Source organism: Delphinapterus leucas, chromosome 3 (genome assembly GCF_059928025.1).
Source record: "Delphinapterus leucas isolate spDelLeu-1000000601 "Yukka" chromosome 3, BTC_Dleu_Yukka2, whole genome shotgun sequence".
Taxonomy (NCBI): Eukaryota; Metazoa; Chordata; class Mammalia; order Artiodactyla; family Monodontidae; genus Delphinapterus; species Delphinapterus leucas.
Window position 1 is genome coordinate 130,926,641 of NC_143131.1, and position 25,080 is coordinate 130,951,720.

Here is a 25,080-nt window from a genome sequence, read left to right on the forward strand (position 1 = left end):
CATAGATAATCACAGTGACATCTTAAATCATCACAACAACGTGGTTAGAATCCTAAGAGCAGAATGATCGTGGTGTAACGGGAATACAGAAGGGGCTGCTTGGTGCTCTGCTGGCAAAGGTGGGGAAGTTTACAGAGGAGGTGATATCCCACTCACCTTCTCCTCTTTATTTCTATCCATCTTGCTTCCTCCCACCCCTGCACCTGTTCTGCTTGGCAGTCTCCTACTCATACTTCAAAACCTAGCACAACTTTCTCCTCCTCCAGTAACTTTTCCCCACCCCTCTGCCAACAGAGTAACTAGCAAGCCCTTCTGTGTTCCCTTAGTGCTGCTTTCTTACTTGTCACATAATTAACATAATATTATAATGACTGTTTATGATATGGATATAACATGGTGATAATGGCTTTACTGAGTGATCGTTACGCTCCGTACACAGCACTTTACAGAGAATCAGGTGTCTGACCACCAAAGCCCATGTTTGCCCACCGCCTTCCCACTTTCTCCTTGGAAGGGAAAGGCTGTGGTGTATTCACTTTTATCTCCCCTGTGACCAACAGTGCCTGCCATACAAGCAATGCTTGTAAAATGAATGAATAATCAGTATGGTGCATGCAATTCTAAAGATTGCTGTCTCTTGGTAATCCAAACACTAACCTAGCCACTCCTGTAAAGAGATTTTACAGATGTAGTTAAAGTCCCAAGCCAGCTGGCTTTCAGATTATCCAGGTGGACGTCACCCAATCTGATGAGCATTTTCTCCAGCTAGTGGAAGTCAGAGAAATTCAAAGAATGAGAGGGATTTGCCACCGTCTGTCTTGCTTGAATGTGGCGGGGGCCCATGGTAAAGAATGCAGGTGGCTTCTGGGAGCCGAAGCCAGCACCTGGCTGACAGCCCACAAAGAAAAGAAGACCTCGTTCCCACAACCACAAGGAGCTGAATTCTGCAAACAACCAGTGAGCCTGAAAGAAGACCCTGAGCTCCATATGAGAACCACAGCCCCAAACAACACCTGTATTTCAGCCTGGTGAGACCCTGAGCAGAGAATCTAGACACCCTCACCGAGACTTCTGACCTACAGAACTAGGAGGTAATGAATGAGTGCTGTTAGAAGTCACTAAACTTGTGGTGATTTGTTATTCAGCAATGAAAAACAAATGCAAACAGGTTTCTAATTCTGTGGAGATGTTGGTGGCTAAACGGCTTTGTGTGGATCCCAAAGGTTCCAGGGAGCATTACAAAAGGTGAGTATTCCTGGGCATATATCCAGACAAAACTCGAATCCAAAAAGATACGTGCACCTCTATGTTCAGAGCAGCATGATTCACAATAGCCGAGACATGGAAACAACCTAAATGTCCATCAACAGAGGAATGGATAAAGAAGATGTGGCACATATATACAATGGAATATTACTCAGCCATAAAAAGGAAGGAAATAATGCCATCTGCAGCAACATGGATGCAACTAGAGATGATCATACTAAGTGAAGTAAGTCAGAAAGAGAAAGACAAATACCATATGATATCACTTATATGCAGAACCTAAACTATGACACAAATGAACCTATCTATGAAATAGAAAAAGACTCACAGACATAGAGGATGGAGTTGTGGTTGCCAAGGGGGAGGGGGAGGGGGTTGGGGGAGGGATGGAGTGGGAGGTTGGGATTAGCAGATGTAAGCTTTTATATATAGAACGGATAAACAACAAGGTCCTACTGTATAGCACAGTGAACTATACTCAGTATCCTGTGATAAACCGTAATGGAAAAGAATATGAAAAAAGAATGGGGGCTTCCCTGGTGGCGCAGTGGTTGAGAATCTGCCTGCCAATGCAGGGGACATCGGTTCGAGCCCTGGTCTGGGAAGATCCCACATGCCGCGAAGCAACTAGGCCCATGAGCCACAACTACTGAGCCTGCACGTCTGGAGCCTGTGCTCCGCAACAAGAGAGGCCGCGATAGTGAGAGGCCCACGCACCGTGATGAAGAGTGGCCCCCGCTTGCCACAACTAGAGAAAGCCCTCGCACAGAAACGAAGACCCAACACAGCCAAAAATAAATAAATAAAGATTTTTTTAAAAAAAGAATGTATATATATGTATAACTGAATCACTTTGCTGTACAGCAGAAATTAATACATTGTAAATCAACTATACCTCAATAAAAATCAATTGATCAATCAATCAAAATAGTCCCAAAGACAAAAAAAAAGAAAGGTGAGTGTTGGCTGTGATCCAACATCATGAACCGTCATGGGGTGAGGAAGTCCATGTCCATCTATGGACGAATCAGAAGTCGGTGAAAGGGGGAATGCTCTGCAGTGGCTGGAGTGCTGGACAGGAAATATGAAGTCCTGGGTCCTAGTCCCAGCTCTGCCAGTGCCTCACTGTGCGACCATGGGCAAGTCCCTTTACATCTCTTACCTGCAGTTCTTGCATCTGCCACATGGGGGCATTCATCCCTCTCCCATCCACTTCACAGAGCTATGAATCAAGTTCAAGTATGATAAAGGTCCAACAAGCCACATAAATTGTGGCCCATTCTGGAGGAACATAAGGGTTTCCTTGATCACCTAGGGAGTTTGGGGAAGAGCTATGCCAAGTTATGAGACCAATAAAATTCAGGTGACTAGGCAGACCTTTAAGGGGTTCAGATTACAGCTGTGCCATCCCTACGAAGAAAAGTGATGCTTTGCCCTGTGACCCCCTGGGGGGATCATCATCATCATAAAAAATAGTGTCTTCTGTTTCAACAGCACTTTTCAAAGTACTTTCCCCTCCACCATTTTAGTTTCGATAGCTTGTACTTTCCCCTCCACCATTTTAGTTTCGATAGCTTGTACTTTCCCCTCTACCATTTTAGTTTCGATAGCTTGTATCCATTAAAGGAAAAGAATGGACTAAGAGTTTTTCTAGGTCTGAAAGTTTTGGTTTCTCACCATGAAGTAGGGTTAGTCTCACCCATTAAACAGAAGTGGAAGACTGAGGCCCAGCTAGACAGGCAGTTTGCCAAGGCTGTGGGGCTATAAGTGAAGGGCTGCCTCTGGGATGGAGCTGGGAAAATACAGAGTTCTTGGGTAGAGGCCCAGCTTTGCCTGTGCCAGGTCTGAACTGAAGGAGGGGGTTCACTCACACTCAAGTTCCATACTACAAATTGAATACAAATGAAGCATTGGAATCATGTCCCATTTTGAAGAGCCTATTCCCCAGCCCTCCAGTTATTCCACAATGACAGTTATTCTGCTGGCTGTGAAGCAGAAGAATTTTTCCTTGCTACCTTCATTAAGTAGGCAGGGATGTAGGGAATACCATGCAGGGTAAGCTCCTCTCAACATCCAGCAAATAAATACTAAAGAACAGGAAAAAGGACCCATAAGCCTGGACCTTTCTTGGGAGGCCTTTGAGCTTCAACAGATAGATCCCCAAGTTGGGATACTTCAGCTGGGTCCCTCGGTTCACGTAATGTTGCCATCCTGAACACACAGTTTGAAACCATGACTCCAGACATCCTGAACCACAGCAGGTTAGAATTCTCCTGGCCCTGAAATTTATTCCTGGGCTCTAGAATCTAATGTGAATGTAACCATCAGGTTCTAAAAGAGGTGGCATCTGTGCGTTCGCTTGTTACTGAGGCTAACTCTGCGCTGGGTGCTAGAGCTCCAACATGGCACATCTCACAGTGCGTGTGGTCTAGGGGTTCACCTGACAGTCAGTCACACAAATAGATGTCAGACACCAGCTGCAATGTGAGCTGCACGGGGCTCTGAGAGTCATGTGCTTGAATGCTGAAAGAGTGATGACTAGGATGAGGTCTGAAGGACGAACAGGGTTGATGGATTGATCACGGGAGAGAGCAGCATGTGATAAGGGTGAGAGCCTTCTGAGTATAAAGGATCAAACAAATTCCAGAGTGACCAGAGTTACAGAATCCACGTTGTGGGACAGCACTGGAGAGCGGGCCAAGGAGTTGAATCTTATTCCAAGTGTAAGAGGAGGGCCTTGATGGGTTTTAAGCAACGAAGAAACAAGATGTAATCAACGTTTTCCAAAAGATCATGCAGGCTCCCTTGTCGAGAACTGATTCGGCAGAGGAGTGGGAGGATGGGGGGTAGGGGGGTTGAATGGAGGCAAGAAGTCCAGGTCAGATGCCACTGTGATCATCCAGATTTGGAAAAGCAGCAGCATCCTCACACGGGCCTGGACACTTGTATCTGCTGTCTCTTAAGGTGAACAGAGCACTGGACAAGTTATCAGAAGACGGGTGCGATCTCGAGTATAACTGTGTATTAGTCCTGGGGCACTGGGAAAATGATTTTGCCTCTATGTACCACATCTTGCTTGACTTACCAATGGAAGCCATGCATCCTGATCTACTTATGTACGATTTCCAATCACACAGTCTCAGAGATGGGAGGAGTGTTAAGAGGAAGCAGTTGGTCTCTGGTCCCACGTGATGCTTGGCCTTTCCTCTGTCTGGCTTATTATTGTGTCCCCAGCGCTTAGTACCCTGGAGGACCAAGGGTAGGCACCAAGTACAACATCGCTATAAATAGTTTATCACTTGAACATCTTCAGAAATAGGGACACTCACTCTCATCCCCAGGATAGACACTGTTGTACTACCCTGCCCATCAAAAGTATCTTCCTCCTATTTAGATAGCATCCGTTTCCTGCAACTTCTGCCAAATGCGCCTCACTCAGGTCACAAGGCACAAGCCTCACATCAGACCTTCAGTGAACATATCTCTCCAAGCCTTTTCTTCCTGTAGAGTCTCCCCTCTTCCTGAAGCTGTTCTTCAAAGGACATCGTTTTGTTGCACTCTCCTGTTCTCATTCCTTTGAACAAGTCTCCTCTTATTTCCCCCTTCCTGTGAAGCATCTAGGAACAGTGTTTTCTATATAGCAAGCAATAACAAGTATTCGTTGGATTTCTTGGGGTGAGCATTGTCTGCCTGAAGTGAAAAGGAGTCTCTCAGAAACCGAAACAAAGTAGGACAGACAGGAACATGGGAATAACACACAGAGGGCTGACAAAGTCTCAACAATCAAGCAAGCCGGCAGGCCTGGGTGTTGCTCCCAAGTCAGTAGGATCTGGGACTCTTGAGTTTCCTTATCCATAAAACTCACGGTTTGGATTGGTGATTGCTCTCGATGTCAAGCATGAGGTTCTAGTTAGGCGTTGTCACCTCTGAGCTTGAGGCTGTCGGAGCACATGTTATAAAGGGCTTAAGGGCACAGCAGCTCCAGGATGACACTTCCTTAATAAACTGAGCAGCATGGAAGGAGTAATGGAATGCAAATAACTTTATCACTATCTCATTGAGTATGGCCCGATGCCATGTCTAGCCACCACATAAAATCACCCCATATAATATCTACATCATTGGTAACATCTTTGGGAAGCCCCGGACTTGAAGTCTCCTAGCCAAATCCAAACAATCACAGTGGAACTCTTGGCTGGTCACGTTTCTCTTCACAGTTTTGGGCATGAGAGAGAACAGGACCCAAAAATCAAGGATAAGTTTCTTGTCTCACATATGATTGTCATATTTGCCATTTTGATCCAGATCAGGCTATCCTTTGTCTTTTATTTCAGCCAAATTCTCTTTCTCTTTGATAAGGAGGAGAACCGTGCCTGCACTCAACAGTGACATTCCCCAAGGTGGCTGGATGGAGTGCTAGTGTCGTCTTTATTTCCAAAATGTTCTCCCTTCCCTTCCTTCTAATCCATCATTTTGGCGGCCTTTGCCAGACAGGAGGGCAGTGGCGAGAAGGCAGTCTGGAAACATTTCTGGACATAATCAAATGTGTGCAACATCTGTGTAAATGCATTGCGTTTATATATGTATGCACATGCATTTGGCATATATGCAACTGCTTGTAACAGGACGTTTATACACGTTTGTGATTTTTGCGGGCAAATGCTGACATATCTGTGTCTTTGCTGGCATGTGTCTCGTGTCTCGATGTGTATGTATGTGTGAGAGTGAGCGTGAAGATGTACCTGCAGGGCAGTCTCACCCATGAAGGATGGCAACCCCACAGGTCCTTATCCACAGTAAGGAAGGAAAATGCACAGGAGACTCTGACGTTTGGATTCTCACACCCTGCTGACAGAAGAGAAGGGTGCAAGAGGGCTTGACAGCTCTGCTGATGGGCTGGGGCTGGCCCTCGGCCCCTCCCCACAGTCTTCTGTAATTGATTCTGTGCTTCTGACACCTCTTCCCTTTGGGCTGCAGGTCCCTGTCCGGCCGCATCGTTGGCGGCGTCTGGTGGTTCTTCACCTTGATCATCATCTCCTCCTACACAGCCAACCTGGCCGCCTTCCTGACCGTGGAGAGGATGGTATCTCCCATTGAGAGTGCCGAGGACCTAGCGAAGCAGACAGAAATCGCTTACGGGACCCTAGAAGCGGGATCCACGAAGGAGTTCTTCAGGGTAGGGACATCCCTTGTCCCAGGGCACTTCCACAAAAGGGAACCACTACTGTCAGTAAAATGTCCTTCTCACTAGCATGAGATTATAGGCGGCTGCTTAACTGAGCGTAAGTCAGGGAAACTGAGACATTTCTCAGCTTTCGTGGAAACTTCAAAGCTCTTGCATTGAATTAGACCCTTTATGTATACCAGTCTGTGCCAAGTTCTCCGAGGGTTGCAAAGGATATGACATATAATTCCCTTCCTGCTCCTATAAGCACCTTCAGCCTTATTAGTAATTCATTAGGAACAGCGAGGAACAAGGTCCCAACCTGATGCCCTTTGTGTCCCCTCCTTGGAGACTTTGATGAATAAGGAGATGTTATATGGGAAATAATGACTGGAATAGGCGGTCTATTAAATAGTGCCAGGAGATACAGAAAATGTGAAGTGGGAGTGGAGGTGGTGGAGAAGTCTTGTGGCTAGAGGCAAAATGAGGAAAATAATGTCAACCTCCAAGAGTCATTATGGGATGAAAAGAGATGGACATCTAAAATACAAGGAAACAAAGAACAATGAATGGGGGCTCCATTTCCCATTAGGGCTTCGGAGGGTGTAGGCAATTGAGAGCCATCCTGAAGGAGGGGTAGGGAGGGATTATGGCCACAAAGGATAGACCTGTAAACATCTCTAGACATCATGAAACCAAGTTAGATCAGGGTACGCTAATTACATTCTAGGCAAAAGGAACAACTTGAACAAATGCTCCAAAGCAAGAAAACCTGTAGTTCCCTGGACTTTGGAAATGTTTAGCACAGGGAGTTACCATATATTAATCAAATAAAAATAATAAACAATTGCTACCACTTCCTCAGCACATACTATGAACTGGGCCCTGTGCTAAGAAGCACACAGGGTTCATGACTTATTTCATCCTCTCATCAGAGGCGAGTTGGGGATTTGTTATCCCCATTTTACAAAGGAAGCTCAGAGAGGTAAAAATAACTGCCCAAGGTCACACAGCCAATAAGGAGGAGGAGGAGAATACAGAGCTAGCCTCTGCATCGCCTCGGGCAAGAGGGTGGGGATCCTATGCGGACCCACTGGGTTCTCACTGCAACTTCATGGAGCAAACCCCAGACTCTGAGTGAACCCACAGGGTGCTGTGCACAGCCTCTTGATCGTGGGCTCTGCGTTCTGTATGACAGGCAGAAGAGGGACCAAAGTCCTAACCATGGCTGATGGAGGTTCCAAGACTAAAATCATTCATTTTCAACATATTGGAGCAAGAAGGTAACTTAGGGGTCACCTGGTCAGAGTCGTCATTTTAGAAAGAAACATGACTTGCTTAGGCTAACCCAACCAATTAGTAGAAAAAGCACTTGTAATCTTGTTACAATTCTCTGACATCTTTAGCCTGTAACCAGAGTATGAAGGAGATGCCTGATATTTGTCCATAAAGCCAGTTCTATGCCCCAGGCCCTGCTGATGCAGTCGGGGAACCACCCAATCTGTCCACTCATTATATACCCATGATCTCCACCCCGGTACATTCGCATGTTACAGCCCCCGAAGCCCCTTCCCATCCATGGTCTCCTTTATGTTTCACCTGTGACCTAAGGTAGAACAGGGGTTGTGTGTCCACGTTGCAGGCAAGAATTTGAGATGCAGGGAATTCATGATGCAAGTGTCCAGGAGGGGTACAAAATCTGAATTTCCTCATTCCGACCCAAATATTCTTGCATTGAACCACACTGTCCTAATGGATGGTGTCATTAATAATTTTTTTTTAAAGATCGCTCAAGTTACTAGATAGGCCCATAGACAAATCCAGTCTAACGCTCCAGTCTTGTAGTTGCAGAAAGTGAGGTCCAAAGAAGAAAATGTGCATGTCCTAGCTAATTCAGAGGCACAGCTAAGACTTAAGACTTCCACGTTCTGTTAATAACTATGGAAATACACATATTACTATCTCTTGTCCAGAGCACTGTGCTAGGCATTTAGAACCAAGGCAGTGCATATTCGACAAGCTCTGTGCCCTAGCCAGGCTTACTTCATTAGACTAGGCAAATAGGTTGTATCAACAGTTCACTCTGATTGGTCAAGAGTGCTTGCCTGGAGTTCTATGTTAAGAGGGATTCTGAGGTCACATCGGGCTCAGTATGAAAGAATTCTTTAATTGCTATCAATGTCTGCCATGTATATAGGAAGGGAAACTGGTACCAAGCCAAACATGTATTGGGCATTTCTACCCTAAAGTCCAACCAGAAGAAAAGTCATAATTAGTAGTAGTAATTGCACCACTTACGGAACACCTACTACGTGCCAGGCATTGGGGTATGCCCTTTACCACTTTAAAGTGTTCTATCCTCATATAATCTCCATGGCGACACTGTGTAGTGAGTACATATTATCGCCATTGTCAGGAGAGAAATACTGAGGCTCAGAAAGGTTATGTTACTTGCCCAGAGTCCTGCAGCCAGTAAAACATAAAGCATAAAACGAGGGAGACAGCTAGTTGTAGTGTAAAGGTACTAGGGGTGCAATCAGGAGATGAGGTTTTACTCCTCCTGGCTCTGCCACTAACAAGCTACCTGACTTGGACAGTTCATTGCCACATTGTAGGCCTCGGTTTCTTCACCTGTAAAAAAAAAAAAAAAAAAAAAGAGTGCTGCTGACCCGATGTGTCCTGTGAGCCCTTCCATCTCTGTGACGCTGACCTTGAGAATTATCCCACCAGGACCTTGGTGGGTGGGGAGACAAGGTCACCTACCACCCCCATAAGGCAGAAGGAGGGAACAGGGCAACAAGAATTCTACTTCTGAACAGTCTGGCTTTTCATCCCCGTGACAGCCCAGAGCTTCTCGGCAGCCCCAACCCAGAGTCACTTCATCCTCCACCGACAGTTTAATTAAGATGTGTGAAGGGCTGTGGGAGCTGCGGATGAGGAGAGAGATCCAAGAACAAATACCCCAAGCCTGTTTCCAATCCTCCCTGCCACTCGCATTGCCTTCGCATTCCTGGAGATGACATTTTCCTGATAGTTCTACTCTAAGCGACTGAGTGCAGCCTCGGCATTGGGGACACTGGGGTGAGGCTGAGAGGACATATTAATTTTCTGCATACTGTGGCCCAGAGCGCTCTGCAGCTCTGCCTGTCAGCAGCCCAGTGTTCCCCCGCTGTGAGCATCCTGCCAGGTCACATTGCATCTTGCAATTGCCCTGCTGCGTGTCTTGCTGGTTTTGTGCCTGGAAGATGATCCGCAAATCTGGTCACAGCTGAATTTATCTATTTTCCTGTTTCCTGTGAGAGAATATTCGATACGTTGTAGATGCTACGATTGCTCTCGGATATTTCTTTTCCTAACTTTGATAATCCTCCCTCCCTTTTCTCCTTTCTTTTTTTTTTTTTCCTCACCTGGACACTGTTGCTTGAATGATAAATATTCACGTAAAGAACCAAATATTTCAAGCTAGCAAGGAACGTAAAGGTTACCATGTCCAAACTCCTTATAGAACAAATGAGGAAAGTTAGCAATAGAACCAAGACTACCACCCAGGGTTCCTCACCCCCAGGCCAGTGTCCTTCCCAGATTGTAAACCATCTAATGAAACAAATCATCTCATTTATCTAATTATACACTATCTTACAATTCACTCTAGGGAACGCTTCCCTGACATTCTCAGTAATGATCTCCATTCATTTTTCCTTGAGACCTAGAGTTTTTCTGGGTCCAAATATCTTTATTGGCTCAAGCAACAAGCTAACTGCATATCAATATTTTGCCAATGCTTGTTGATATCAAGAAAATAAACCTGATATTGTGTGCAAAGAATAATGACATATTGCATGTATAATGATAATTTTATACTAAAGAAATCTGTAATCTATATATCAACCACTAGATTACATAGGTGGCCTAACTCTAGTAGTAACTGTCTTTAAAAAAATAGTCCCTTACATGAGTTTAACACTTGTCCATTTACAAAGCATTTTCAAATGCCAGATACCAGTAGCCCTAAAATACATCTACCTGTTGGGGAAAGGATGCTTTTTAGGAAGAGCATCACATGTGAGAGGGTGGATTTGTGGTCCTAGACCATGGGCCCTAACTAAGAACCTACTAGATAGATGCAAGGTTAGACTCTGTGCAGGACCCAAAGAAGGGAAGACGTCCCCTACCCTCAGGTAGTGTTCACAAACTTGAGACCTAAGCCCAAGTGTGAATGGCTCTCAATCCTAAAAGTCTAGCTTGGACATGCAGTGAGTGCCTGGACAATGTGTCCTAGAGGAACATCAATCCTCACAATATTCCTTCTAAAGTGAGGGCCACACAGACCATACAGATGAATCGCCTAGGGAACTTCTGAAAAAGATTTATTCTAGGCTCCATCCAACACCTGCTGAATCAGAATCTCTAGGTTTAGAGCCAGGGGGTCTGCATATTTGCAGTCTCCATACATGATTCTGGTGCCCACTAGAGTTTGAGAACTACTGTCCTCGGAACCGAGATAGTCTCAGAATACACAGGATTTGTTCTGATCTGTGAGATGCTGAGTAGGATATGGCTGGAGAGAACCAACATATCCAGGGGAGTGAACAAATGAGGCAAAGTCACAAAGGAAGGAAGGCCCAAAATGAGTTCAGGAGGAAATGAGGAAAGCAGCTTGGCTGGAGGTAGAGGTTTTTGAAATGTAAGCAGAAGACAGTATTAAGTCCCAAGTTATTAACTTTATCAGACAACAATTTGCATTCTGAGGGCCAGTCTTGCAATATGGGATGACTGGAACTTGGCACCTATGATCTATTAGAAATTCTTTAGTGTTGTCCTTTAACGATGAAATCAGACTCCACCTATATCGTCAGCTCTCCACTTCTTCAGGGCTTTGTGAGAATGTGACCTTATTGAACAACAAATAGGTCCTATGATGTCTTGAAAAGTCAGAGCCCCAGTTTCTTAACTCTCCCCATATTTAAGAGGGCTACAACTATTCAGCAGTAATTAAAAGATTCTGACTTCTCCTATTCATTCTGTATTTGCAAGATATTTGTACTTTGAAGCCTACTGGTACTAATTAGAGCCTCTTATTTTGCAATCACCGATAATTTGTTTCTTCCTGAGCTAATCTCGCTCATGAATGTGTGATCAAGCCACACTTGGCTCTTCATTATTGTGTGTGGGCCGACCTCCATGCCACCATGCACAGCCAGCGCTTAATTCCAGCTTCGTTCCTGTCCCCTGCCAGAGGTCTAAAATCGCCGTGTTTGAGAAGATGTGGACGTACATGAAGTCAGCAGAACCATCCGTGTTTGTGCGGACCACGGAGGAGGGGATGATCCGAGTAAGGAAATCCAAAGGCAAATACGCCTACCTTCTAGAGTCCACCATGAATGAGTATATTGAGCAGCGGAAACCCTGTGACACCATGAAAGTGGGAGGTAACTTGGATTCCAAAGGCTATGGCATTGCGACGCCCAAGGGGTCCGCCCTAAGGTAAGTAGCCAAGATCTGCTTCCTTGGTACTCCCTCTCCCCTCCCTACCTCAGAAAGGAAGCTGCTGTGCCTGCCACATGGCTCCAGGGCCACAGTGGGAGCTGTCAAGAGGTCTCTTCTTAGACACCTGTGGGCCTGGGAGATTCCAGCCACCCAAGATCTTCAGCCCTGAGGTTGGAACTTGACCCGGGGGCCTCAGCTTGCTCTGATTGTCGCTGCCCATGTGTCCCCTTCCCACGCCTCGCCTTACCCCTCCAAGTGGTAAACACTGATGAACCTTGTGTTTCTGTTGTGTGATCTGTAACACACCATCCTTTACCAGACACCTCCACATCCAACTAGGCCACGAACAGGGCTCTCGAGCAACCTGGATTCTTTGACAGAAGGTGGTTTGTAATGTTTGCCTCCAAAGAAGCAAGTACATGGTCCAAATGAAAAATCAAGTCATTTGAGTCCTGAGATTCTAGCTGTGGAAATCAAAACAGCACCAAGCGAGTGGTAGCACCCATTCTTTCCTAGATGCTGATATCTTTAGCAAGAAACAGGTATTTAAGTAAAAAAGCAAAGTGGACTTTATTTTCACATAAAGAAGCTCTGGTATACATTCCAAACAGCTAAGGCAGAGTCCTGTAAAACTAAAGTCAAAACACCTAGATTTAACTCTGGGGTTTACTACTGACTGTCTTACAAAAGGTGAGACATATCATCTCCCGACCTTCAGTATCCTCATCTATAAAGAGAGCATAACCATCTCATCCTTTCCTAGGTCCAAAGTGGTTTTAAGTTCAAATGGAATAATCTATATAGAAGGTAAATGAAAGCAATAGTGTAAAGTCACCTGTAAGACATTGTGTCAATTACAGAGTGATTAAATCACTTTAGGGAAGGGTAGCATTCAAGGAAAGGTGAGACTGTTTTAAAAGGTTGTAAAAAGATGGAGAGAGGCTCCTAACCCATTTTGACATGACATCCAGAGCCACCTCTGCCTCCACTTCATTCATTTATTCCAATAATATTGATCCCTACAACATTCTAGGCACTAGGCTAGGAGCTGGAGCTACAGTTTGGGGGTAAGACATACATAGTCCGGGTCCCACGGAACTACATTCTTGCAGGGAAGAAAGGCATTAAACAGATGGTTATTGTTTAATGGTTCATGACAATTATGATAGTCTATAAAAGGGGACCTAGAGGACACCTACTTCCAGCAATTTGGCAGAATAAAACCCCCACTATTAAACACCTAGATATGCTGGAGAAAGATACAACAAATACACTTTTAAATGCAAGTTAAGAAATCTCTAGGTCAAAAAGGGAAAAGGAAACCAAAACCATAGTAAATAGCATGAACTAATTATTCCGGGTCTGCCCTAAGCAAGGCAAAGTTATAAATTATGTGACAACATACATGAGCAAGAATCAGAAGTACAAGTAAAAACATAAAAGTAATCAAAAATACTTTTAAAAGAAAAAGACACTATCATAAAAGATAAGACGTATTTGGAAAAGTATCAATTAGGACTCACAGAAGTGAAAAAAAAATGTAGTCATTAATATAAAATCTCAATTTTAAAAGAGTTAAACAGCAAATCAGACAGAGTTGAAGAGAAAATTAGTGCACTGGAAAAAAATAGGAGAAGATTCCCTAGAATATCACACAGAGAGATAAAAAGATAGAAAATATACCAAAGAGGCTAAGAGACATGAGACAGAAAAAAATGCCAGGTGCGTCTTCTTTAAGTTCCATATGGAGACAAGAGAGGATGAAGCAGAGGTAATATATGAAGGGAATTTTCCAAAATTTATGGATAACATGAATACTCAGATTCAAAAATTATGAGTCCCAAGCAGGATAAACAGATGAAAGTCAGCAGCTGATTCAACTGAAACTGCAGAACAATAAAGACACAGAGAAGATCTCAAATACACCCAGAGATAACAAGGTCCAACTGGTGTGCAGGGTAGGTAGGATGTGGCTGAGAAGACTTTTCCAAGGATGCTTTTTTTCCCAAGCTGAAATATGACAGACTAACAGGAGTTAACTAAGTATAGTGAGGGGAGAGGAAGAGAAGAACAGTCCAGGCAGAGGGAACAGAACGTGCAGAGACTCTAAGGCAAGAAATCATGGTACAGTTGATAAACTAAAAGAAGCTAAGTACTCCTGGAGCACGGGTAATAAAGAGGAGAAAAAGTTAAGCTACGATTGGAGAATAATGAAATGCAGACAGATTTTGTAAAGGATTTTTGTCCTTATTTGAAGAGCAATGAAAATACATTGAAGAATTGTAAGCAACTGTCCAAATATCAGAAAATAACGATATCTGTAGGAGTGTAAAAATAATTGTATGTGACCTAATAAAGGGAAACCAAATGGCCCAGTATTTATTAATCATGCATTTTTGTCTGCAAGAACTTAAAAATCTCTTTGTACAAGTTTAGGCAAAGTTCAAAGGGGATTCAGAGGATAGTGCTTGGCAAGAAAAGAAACTTTTAGGTACTTATAGAACATCACCCTAGAAAGGCCCAAAGTAGAGAATGAGTTCTTATAGGTCCAGGAACACCAATGATGCTGCAGTATTACAATTAATGAAGGCTTTATGGGTCAGGGACATCATTTGATCTAAATATTTGGATGCAAAGTTGAAAACAAAAAAAAAAGGGTACAGAAGGTGACACGATTTGCCCACTCAATACATTACTTCTACCACCCTACCCTATCCATGGGTGCCTGGAACATGGTGACAAACTCAGTAATGTGAACGTAAATCTCCGGTCATCTGGGACTCAAATTACTTCCCACTACAATAAAAGCTACCATTGAGTGACTGCCTACCACATGCCACACGCTGTGCTATGTGCAGTGTTTCATATTATCCTCTTAATTTCCCTATGAAGTACCATTATCCCCATTTTACAGATGAGGAAACGGTGGCACAGAATTAAGTTACTTGACCAGGTGGACACAGCTAATAAAGGAGCCAGATTTCAAGCCCAGTCAGTCTGACTCCAGAGCCCGTGGATGTACTTACTCTCTGGGCTGGGCATTATGACTGACAACACTGTGAAAGGCAGGAGACCGAACTTATGCCAGGTTCCCAGCACCTATTTAACTGGGCAAACAATCACCGTCAACTCAAAAATTTTAAATGCAGAATTTTGGAGCCCAGGGCATCCACTCACCACTCTGAAGGCAAAAGGTGATAGTGAATGCTCACTTTAATGCCCTTCTTCTTTAATGCACCATTTCTTTGAGCAGTAACACTGCCTTTATGGGTTTTGCATGCCCCAAGATTCTTTCTGGCGTAAATATTGAAAATAGTTCAACTCTATAATAAATAAATACCTAATTCTATTGCTTACATCTCTGTGAGACATAACACGTCATTTACTCATTTTGAGAAAGAAAGAGAAAGGGAAAGAGACATGAAAAGGAACATCTTCCAGATAAGATCACAGATGGTTGATGTGCAAGTCAAGAATACCTAAATGGGGCTTCCCTGGTGGCACAGTGGTTGGGAGTCCACCTGCCGATGCAGGGGACACAGGTTCGTGCCCCGGTCCGGGAAGATCCCACTTGCCGCGGAGCAGCTGGGCCCGTGAGCCATGGCCTCTGAGCCTGTGCTCCGCAACGGGAGGGGCCACAACAGTGAGAGGCCCGCGTACTGCCAAAAAAAAAAAAAAAAAAAAAAAAAGAATACCTAAATGGAGCCCACATGGCCCCAGCTCTCTCCCAGTGCTCCTTTCTCTCCATTGGCAACCTTTATGAGAGCCATGGGGCTCCCTGACTCAAAAACAGAAGAGCAACGCTCATCCTAAGAGAGCCTTGGGTTTCTGGCCTGGGAAAGTCCCTCTTCGCCTACTTCTCATCTCAGCAATAAAAGGAGTCATTCTAGCAACCAGCAGTGTAGCGGTCCCATGAAACATATCATTGCAAAATGGTTACAGAAAATATGAGTAACCACACATGCACGCCCACAGTCCAGCCCGGCTTCCTTCAGGTCTCTGTCTCACATGCCCCAGATGATGCTGACTCCCCAAGTCATGGTCAAACACCAAAGAGTCATGGCAGGCCAAATGCCACAGACACATGTGCCTGATGCAACAATCTTAGATTCACTGATCTGATCCCAGCAAACCATTCTGCATGACAGAGGTGGAAAATGAGGAGAAGAGTGAAGGGGTAGGACATGATACCTCTGTTCCCCAATGAAAAGGGGCTTAAGTGGGCTTAAAGAGGATATGGCAGAGGAAATCAATGTTGTCTTCAGATTATTTAGAATTGTAGAAAATACCTTTTCAAAGACTGTCTAGTCATTCACAAAGTTGCAGACTCTTTAGGAGTGTTTTACACTACAGACCTTGCAAACTTCTCTTCTGCCCTGTGAAAGGTGGAGCTTTGGCTGCCCTCACAAGGCAGATGTGCTCCAGACTTAGGGCCAGTGCCCACAGCCAGAAAGGACCTCCCTGGCAGTCCCCTGCACCACTCTCCATAAAGCCAGACCTGACCACACCTGTGGGGCATTCGCTCCCTTCCAGCCTGCCTGGAAAAAGGTCCAGGTTCCTCCAAGGCAGATCACCCAGCTCTGCCCCAGAAGGTCAGAGAGCCGATATCTAAGGCCCAAATGTTCCTCTAAAACTTGCCAAGTCTACTTGGCAGAGGCCAGGCTTGTCCCTACAGAGCATTAAAAGGCTGTGGCAGTGACAGAATGGCATTTGTCTCTTCTGCTCTGGAAACAAATACTCAGGAAGCAAGGTGGTTCCGTGCTTGATTTTCCATTTGGACAGGTGGTGTTTCTTTGAAACAGATGCTGTTTGTTGGCCGTCACTGCATGCTTGGGATTGGGTGGGGGGCTGGATTTTGTTTCCGAAGCCCTGAGGTTGTGGATAAAGACCTACGCAGCCAATGCCGGTCACTAGGGAAAGGGAATAGGTAAATCTACTAATTGTGATCTATTGGCCCTTCTGTTGCTAACTCAATGTATCTGCTGGTCTGAACTGACGTCTCTTTTCTTTATTATGATAAAGACTCCCTTCAGTTAGAGACGACGTATTCAAATTTCCTAACTAAGGGAGCATGACCCCTGTTTTACCCATTCAAGAAGGAATCCACACCAGGTGGGCCTGAGTTAAAATCTCAACTAATGACTCTCCTTCACAAACCGTCTATGGGGAGTTTAATGGATTTGCTAAGAGTTATACCCTAATCGGGACATTGGTCAAAGTCTGGTCTTTAACTGTGACTGTGGTTCCGCGGCGTCTTCTCTGGTCCCTGTGATCATGACGTGTTTGTGTTCTGTCACGTGTCTTATCCATGCCAGACGTGTGAGCCAAGGTGACAGGAGGAGCACAGTGCAGCCTTCTCCTACAGCTTAGTGGGTGCGGGTCTAAGACCCACTCCCTGGGCTTTGCATGCAGCTTCACAGATTCCTTTCCAAATATGCATCTTCTCCACACAAAGGACTGTGTGCTGCACTTCAGGGGGCAGTGGTGAGAGGGAAGCGATCCCAGCCCCTCAATGATGCACAGTCAAGCACAGCTCATGAGCAGTATTACACAGATACCCACTGTTCTGCTCAATGCCCTAAGAGATCCGGGAACACTCAAGAGGACAGTCCACATCTGAATGGGAGGATTTCCAAAAGTTTCAAGGCCAAGGTGACATCCAAGTTAGGCCCTGAAGAAACTGTGACAGATGAGAAGTAAGGACAGGGAACTCCAGATGGAGGGGACAGAATAACAACAAACACAGCAGTGGGAAATCATAGGGCCTGTTTTCAGGAACAAGAATCCACTTTAACTAGAGAATGCATTAATAAGCAAGAGCGACTGGCTGTGGTCACAGTGCAAAGGATTTCAAAAGTCGCTCTATTTTTTATCTGATGTCAGTAGAGGTCATGGAAGGCCACTGATGGAGGGACCACGATCAGACAGACTCCCGAAGATGATGCTGGCAGTGGTTTGCGACGAGAACCAGAGAGGAGGCTCACAGGCAGGAAGGTCATTTAGAAAGCCATTGTGGTCATTTTGGTAGGCGATAATGAATGTGGTTACAGATCATAATGAGATGGGGACAGATGGAAGAAGCGGCTCTATGTCTGTCATCAGTCATAGCCTTTATTTTAAGACTTGGCAGTTTGGGAAAGAACTCTGTTATGAGAGCTTTCTGGGACTTCTGTGTTCCTGCTTCAGGACTACCCAGGTACAAAGTGATTCAGGCAAGGACAGAAAATGGGCAGATGTGTCCCCCCCTCAGCTTCACCTCTGGGGCACCTAGAAGATTGAGGAAGGCATCTCTGGGAGGGGTACAGAATTCCTGGCACACAAGCAAGAACGATAGAGGCTGCCAATTACCTCTACCTTCCTCCTACTGCACTGTTATCTTGTCTATACCTATTTTATTTTTTAATCGGACATAAGCTCAAGATTGCTCATCAACAGTTTAGTTTCGATCGCATTCCTACTGAATAGATATTTCTCCCTTCACACAACCCTAGGCTGGAAAATATCTCCTAAGAACCACTCGTCTGTATTGGCGTCTGGCTAAAAAAGAAGAGGGAGGTCAAGGCCATGACTTAGGAAGAAATGTCACAAGGTTTTACGGGGAGCGGTCTCACTTCCAGGGGTTGAGGGTCTCCTAGCTGCCCACCTCCACACTGGGACCATGTGACATGATTGTATCTTCAAGGCCATTGAGAAGGGTTTTCCACTTTTAGGGAATCACCCTGACCCAGAATGTAACTGGGAAACAAATAAGCAAGTGACGTCTTGGTGGTGTTGAATCTATTGCCATAAAAGAACAATATCCCAATTTTAGGATGCATTAAAATCTTCTACGGAAGCTGGTTGAAAATGCCCCTTTCTAGACTCTGATTCCTGAGATTCCTGATTCTGCAGGTCCAGGTAGGGCCCAGAAATGTGCAATTTCCACAAGTCCCCTCAGTGATTCTGTTAGAGGTAGACAGCAGTCCACTTTGGGAGGCAAGGTTAGATGTCAGGGAAGAGAGATGTACGTGTTTTCTGAGGAAGCAGTGGCTTGGGAAGAAAAGGAAGATTAATATAATGGGAGAATGACAGGTAAACTGCATTGAACAGTGTCAAAATCATGATCCTTGGAGTCAAACTGCCTCAATTCAAGGTCAAGGGCCATTAATTTACCAGCAGTTTGACCTAGCTTCGTGAGTCACTATAACGTTATGAGCCTCTGTTTTCTCTTCTGTAAAATTGGAGTCATGACAATTCACTGCAGTTGCTCTGAGTTTTGATGAAATAACATAAAGTGCTTGTCACAGAGGGTACTCATTAATGTTAATTCTCTACCCCTATCCTCTTCCCATTAGACCTACCAGATAGTCACTTTTGAGCCAAATAACTTGTTTTTTCTTCTTTGTGAAACTGTGTTCATGAGAAGTACACATGAGCCCCACCCTCAGCCCCCTACACTGGCTGCATTAGAAATAAAATGTCTCTCTGAGAACAACTTGTGATCCACACCCACAGAGAACACATTAAAAAAAAAAAAAAACCTGATATTTCTTTCTCTCCCTCCCTCCCACCCTATTCCCATAGTATGGTATTGGTGCAGGGCCCACTGCTGAGAATAAATGCAGTATGTCCCAGGGAAATGACAGTCCCTTTCAATTGGTCCTTGCCTCCTGATGGGTAGCCAGGGATGCTTGTTGTCATGGTAACCCCCTGAACTCTGTGACCCAGGTCGGGCCTGATCAGAGACAAAGGTCTCCAAGCAGAAAGGCTGGATTCGCCTGTATCCTCAGAAGAGCTGGAGAGAAAGGAAGAGAGGGAGGGAATCAGGGGATAAAAAGGGAGAGAGAAAAAAAGAAGGGAGGGACAAAGAGGCAATCAGAAAGTGTGTGTGTGTACGTGTGTGTATGTGTGTGTTTGAAAAGAGACTGGAGGTTTGCCAGAGGAGGGCTGCATCAATACAGAAGCTTCTAGGGTCAGGACACGTGGGATGGCTCAGAGAGAGTACCAAGAAAGCCTGCTAGGAGACTGGTGCAGCAACCCAGCGCACAAGCCCGGGCGGGGGATGGGGGCGTGATTTAGCCTTTTAGTGATGCTAAGACCTATTGTTAACATTTCTCAAGCACTGACTCATCCCAGGCACTTCTCTGAAGTATGTGATGCTCACTAGCTTATGTAATCCTAACAACGACCCTGGAAAGGTAATATTGCTTTCATCTTAATTGTACAATTCAGGAAACTGAGGCAGAGAGAGGTTACGGAACTTGCCCAGGGTCACCTGGTGTGGAAACTGGAGAGCTGGATTTTCAATCCAGCCAGCCTGACCCCAGGTTGGGATCTTCCCAACCGTGTGAGGCAAGCGTGGACGTAAGGAGGGAAACTATCAGGAAGGGATGATTATTTGGAGGAAAAAGATCATTTATCCTCCCCCCAACACCTACACGCAACTTAGTCCCACCCAATCAATATACAAATAAGAAAAGTGAGGCTCCATGAAGGGAGGTGCCTACACTGCCTGAATCTCTAGGGAATCCTTCCTCCCTTCTGCACTCTTTGCATGGGGAAGGCACACAGTGCAAGGGGCAGGGTCACATCACAGGCTGACATCATTACCCCCTGCCTAACAGCAGAAAGGGGCACACTCGTTGCTTGTTAAGCTTCCCTATCTGCTCATGACAGACTGAAACAAAAACACCCCTAAAGCATTTTATGCTTCCAGAAACTCTGCAGAGCTTTTGATGGAGTTCAACAATGAAAAGCAGACCACTTTAGCCTGACTTTACCATAAGTGTACGGGCGGGGGGGCGGGGGGGGAGGAGTTGTGTATTCATTTCATACCTGCTGTGTACCTACTGTGACGTATGAAATGAATACATATGAAACGAATGCATTCAGCACCCTAGCGATGTCCAATCAGTCATCCCTCTCTCATTTTTTGACTTAGGCATTATCATTTTCCTTCACAGGCGAGGAAGCTAAGATTCAGAGATTTTGCCCAGGTTCTCAAAGTGACTTGTGGGACAGGGCTTAACTACACACCCTGATTCCCAAACCCTCCTTTCTTCCACACCTCCACCTCCGTGCTAACAGAGGCATCCTCCCCTGCCTCTGTCAACTTGTAAGGTGGCATCCTGAAAACACCAGGGGAAATGAGACACCAGGTCCATTTGCACTCCACAGCCAAAGCACTCCTTCCTGAAGCACTGGGCTAGGCTGGAGCTCCACGGTGCAAGATTTATTTTGGAGGATCCTGGTGGCATCCCAAAGACAGACGCGCACTTACTCCTGTTAGGGCTCCGTTTTTACCATGCCTGGTGGAGAAGCTCGTAAATGGCAGAGCAACACGTTAAGGAGAGACAGGAGGAATGTGGAGAGAGCAAGGTGACAAGGATGGATCTGGGGAGATGAACCCCACGGGAATTGAATGGCCTTGACCGCGAGAACAGCAGCCCAGCGCGGGCTGTGATTTGCCTGCCCAAGCACTGCGTTCTCCCGCTGATACACAAATTATATGTTGCTTTAAGAGGCTGATGCTGTTAAAAGTGGCACCTCTTTTCTCTCTGTCTCAACCTCCCCCCCCCCCACCTCTCTCCCCTGAGCAACTTTTTTCCAGACTTGCCCAGCCTTTTGCCTTTTCTCAGAAGGCAGCTGCTGTTACGCAAAGGCAGACCAGGACAGGGAAGGTCTGGATACCTGTCCCAGCTCTGTCGCTCAGGGCTTGTGGGTGCGGGAAACAATGTGCTTTGTGTGGATCAGACCCTGTTCAAACCTTGTCTCCCATATTTACAACCCGTGTGATCTTGGGAAAGTAGCAATAAGCAGTGTGGACCACTGACTGATCATTGGGGCCCTGAACTTAGGGCTGAGTATGAATCACGGGCTGCCAGTTAATGACAAAAGGCGCTCAGGCACTTCACCTCCCAAAGCCTTGACTTTCCCAAATATAACAACTGAAGGTAGCACTAACATAAACTTCGGCGGTTGTTAAATGGGATTATATGAATGTGCCACAGTGCCTGGCACATACTAAAGTGACTAAGAAGTGTTGAGTGTCATTATTTAATCCCTCTGAGGCTTAGTTTTCTCATCTTCCAAATGGGGATCCTAAAACAGGCTCCGCAGGATTGTCTTGAGAATAAATAAAATCACTTAGGAAGAGCTCATGGTGCATCGGGAGTTCTTGGATGTTAATCCCCTTTGCTCGTCAACTTCCCCCTCAACTTGCTGCTTCCCCTCAACACTCACCATCTATTCAATTAGTTTGGGGATCCATCCAAATAAGTGGTGAGTGCCTTCTCTGGGCCAGACCTCTCTTGGCTTCTTTTCATTGCAGTAGGGCAGAAATTGCAGGATACCAGGGAACAGAAATGTTCAAATGTATAGCTTTATTCCCTTTACACTCGGTACCACAAACGTTCGGCTAATAGCCACATTGCTTCCATCCATTTGTCCGGAAGTAGAAAGAAAAGGGTAGGGGTAGTCCTGAGTTGAGCGCTTGCACGGAAATTCTGGGCCACCTGTTTCAGGAATGTTTTATGACTGGCCCTGTGGGCTGGGATCATGGCTGGATCATCATATCTAATCAGCATCTCTCTATGGAGAGTAAGGGACAAAGGCCCAGGTGAATCCCTAAGCAAAGGAGCCACTTCCTCCCAACTAGATGGAGGTAGTAAGCCAGCAGTTCTCAAACAAAAGAAAGTCAGGCAGGGAAATTTACATATATTATTCATCCCTCCTCAGCACAGACATCTAGCAGAAGAGGAGCATAATGGCCTCTTAATCATATTCCCTATTCCCATGGGAATGAAATTTATTCCTCTGGAAGAACATTAAAAAAAAAAAAATCTACATTCCCACCAACAGTGCAAGAGGGTTCCCTTTTCTCCACACCCTCTCCAGCATTTATTGTTTCTAGATTTTTGATGATGGCCATTCTGACCGGTGTGAGGTGATACGTCATTGTAGTTTTGATTTGCATTTCTCTAATGATTAGTGATGCTGAGCATCCTTTCGTGTGTTTGTTGGCAGTCTGTGTATCTTCTTTGGAGAAATGTCTATTTAGCTCTTCTGCCCATTTTTGGATTGGGTTGTTTGCTTTTTTCTTATTGAGCTGCAGGAGCTGCTTGTAAATTTTGGAGATTAATCCTTTGTCAGTTGCTTCATTTGCAAATATTTTCTCCCATTCTGAGGGTCGTCTTTTGGTCCTGTTTATGGTTTCCTTTGCTGTGCAAAAGCTTTGAAGTTTCATTAGGTCCCATTTGTTTATTTTTGTTTTTATTTCCATTTCTCTAGGAGGTGGGTCAAAAAGGATGTTGCTGTGATTTATGTCATAGAGTGTTCTGCCTATGTTTTCCTCTAAGATTTTGATAATGTCTGGCCTTACATTTGGGTCTTTAATCCATTTAAAGTTTATTTTTGTGTATGGTGTTAGGGAGTGTTCTAATTTCATTCTTTTACATGTAGCTGTCCAGTTTTCCCAGCACCACTTATTGAAGAGGCTGTCTTTTCTCCACTGTATATTCTTGCCTCCCTACCATACAACCCAGCAATCCCACTACTGGGCATATACCCTGAGAAAACCATAATTCAAAAAGCGTCATGTACCAAAATGTTCATTGCAGCTCTATTTACAATAGCCAGGACATGGAAGTAACCTAAGTGTCCATCAACAGATGAATGGATAAAGAAGATGTGGCACATATATACAATGGAATATTACTCAGCCATAAAGAGAAATGAAATTGAGTTATATGTATTGTATGCAGTGAGGTGGATGGACCTAGAGTCTGTCATACAGAGTGAAGTTAAGTCAGAAAGAGAAAAATACCGTATGCTAACACATATATATGGAATCTAAAAAGAAAAAAAATATGTCATGAAGAACCTAGGGGCAAGACAGGAACAAAGACGCAGACCTACTAGAGAACAGACTTGAGGATACGGGGAGGGGGAAGGGTAAGCTGGGACAAAGTGAGAGAGCGGCATGGACATATGTACACCACCAAATGTAAAACAGATAGCTCGTGGGAAGCAGCCGCATAGCACAGGGTGGTCAGCTCGGTGCTTTGTGACCACCTAGAGGGGTAGGATAGGGAGGGTGGGAGGGAGGGAGGCACAAGAAGGAAGAGATATGGGGACATATGTATATGTATAACTGATTCACTTTGTTATAAAGCAGAAACTAACACACCATTATAAAGCAATTATACTCCCATAAAGATGTTAAAAAAAAAATCATAGTACTAGTCAAGCCAGTCTCCTTGAGTCCCATAAACACAACTTTTCCCCACTCCAGTCTCTTTCCTCTTACTGCTTTTTATTTCTCCCCACCTATAATTCAAGGTACAGTTCAGTAAAGCAAGGGCCAACTGTCCCACAGAGCCTAAGAAAAAATTTACCTTGTAGGAAACTCCTATTGATTGCATATCACATGGACTGATTTCTACCCAGCCAACTTCCATGTATACTGTGACTTTATGAGCAGGTTATCAAGTCAGTTGATGTGTTTGCTCTGCCTACTTCAGAGAACCAGGAAATACTAGTCCTGTTGCATAGACCATATAATACAAATTAAATCAACCAACTCTTAAAGGGACTTAATAGTGCCTTTCGCTGTTACCAGTGATTATCCTAGGAGCAGCGTGAAAGTATATGACCGTGATCATGCAGCTGAACTCTACCAACATCCCCCGTATAGTATCCTCAAAGCACTAAAGTAAGTACTTTTAAGGAAAGCAAAGAGGCAGAAATCATGACATTGGCACTCCCAAGATTAGATCCCAAAATCTAATGCAGAGACTGCAGCTTACATGCCCCCGGGGGCCAGGAAAAGAAAATGAATGAAATGGACCAGGGGAAACCCGTATGTGGTTTCTTCATTTTCAACAGAGGCATGAGGAAACAAAACCACAGTTTAGGGTAAATAATAATTATAGTTAATATTTATTGAGCACCTGCTATATATGGCAAGACCCTCTAAATTCGCATATGCATTCCCTAATTCATGTAATCCCCTCACAAAAACCCAATGACGTAGGTATTATTAAGAACCTCATTTTAGGGCTTCCCTGGTGGCACAGTGGTTGAGAGTCTGCCTGCCGATGCAGGGGACACAGGTTCGTGCCCTGGTCTGGGAAGATCCCACATGCCGCGGAGCGGCTGGGCCCGTGAGCCATGGCCGCTGCGCC

At 44.9% G+C, this 25,080-nt stretch overlaps 1 protein-coding gene across 2 annotated transcripts in view; it reads left to right on the top strand.

Annotated features, from left to right (window-relative positions):
- GRIA1 (glutamate ionotropic receptor AMPA type subunit 1) overlaps window positions 1-25,080 on the top strand; it is a 144,236-nt gene that overhangs the window by 91,450 nt on the left and 27,706 nt on the right. For both annotated transcript variants that reach the window (XM_022590199.3, XM_022590200.3), the window contains exons 10-11: window positions 6,244-6,442; window positions 11,667-11,914. In XM_022590199.3, coding sequence (XP_022445907.2) covers window positions 6,244-6,442; window positions 11,667-11,914 — 447 coding nt within the window. The remainder of the gene's footprint in view (window positions 1-6,243; window positions 6,443-11,666; window positions 11,915-25,080) is intronic.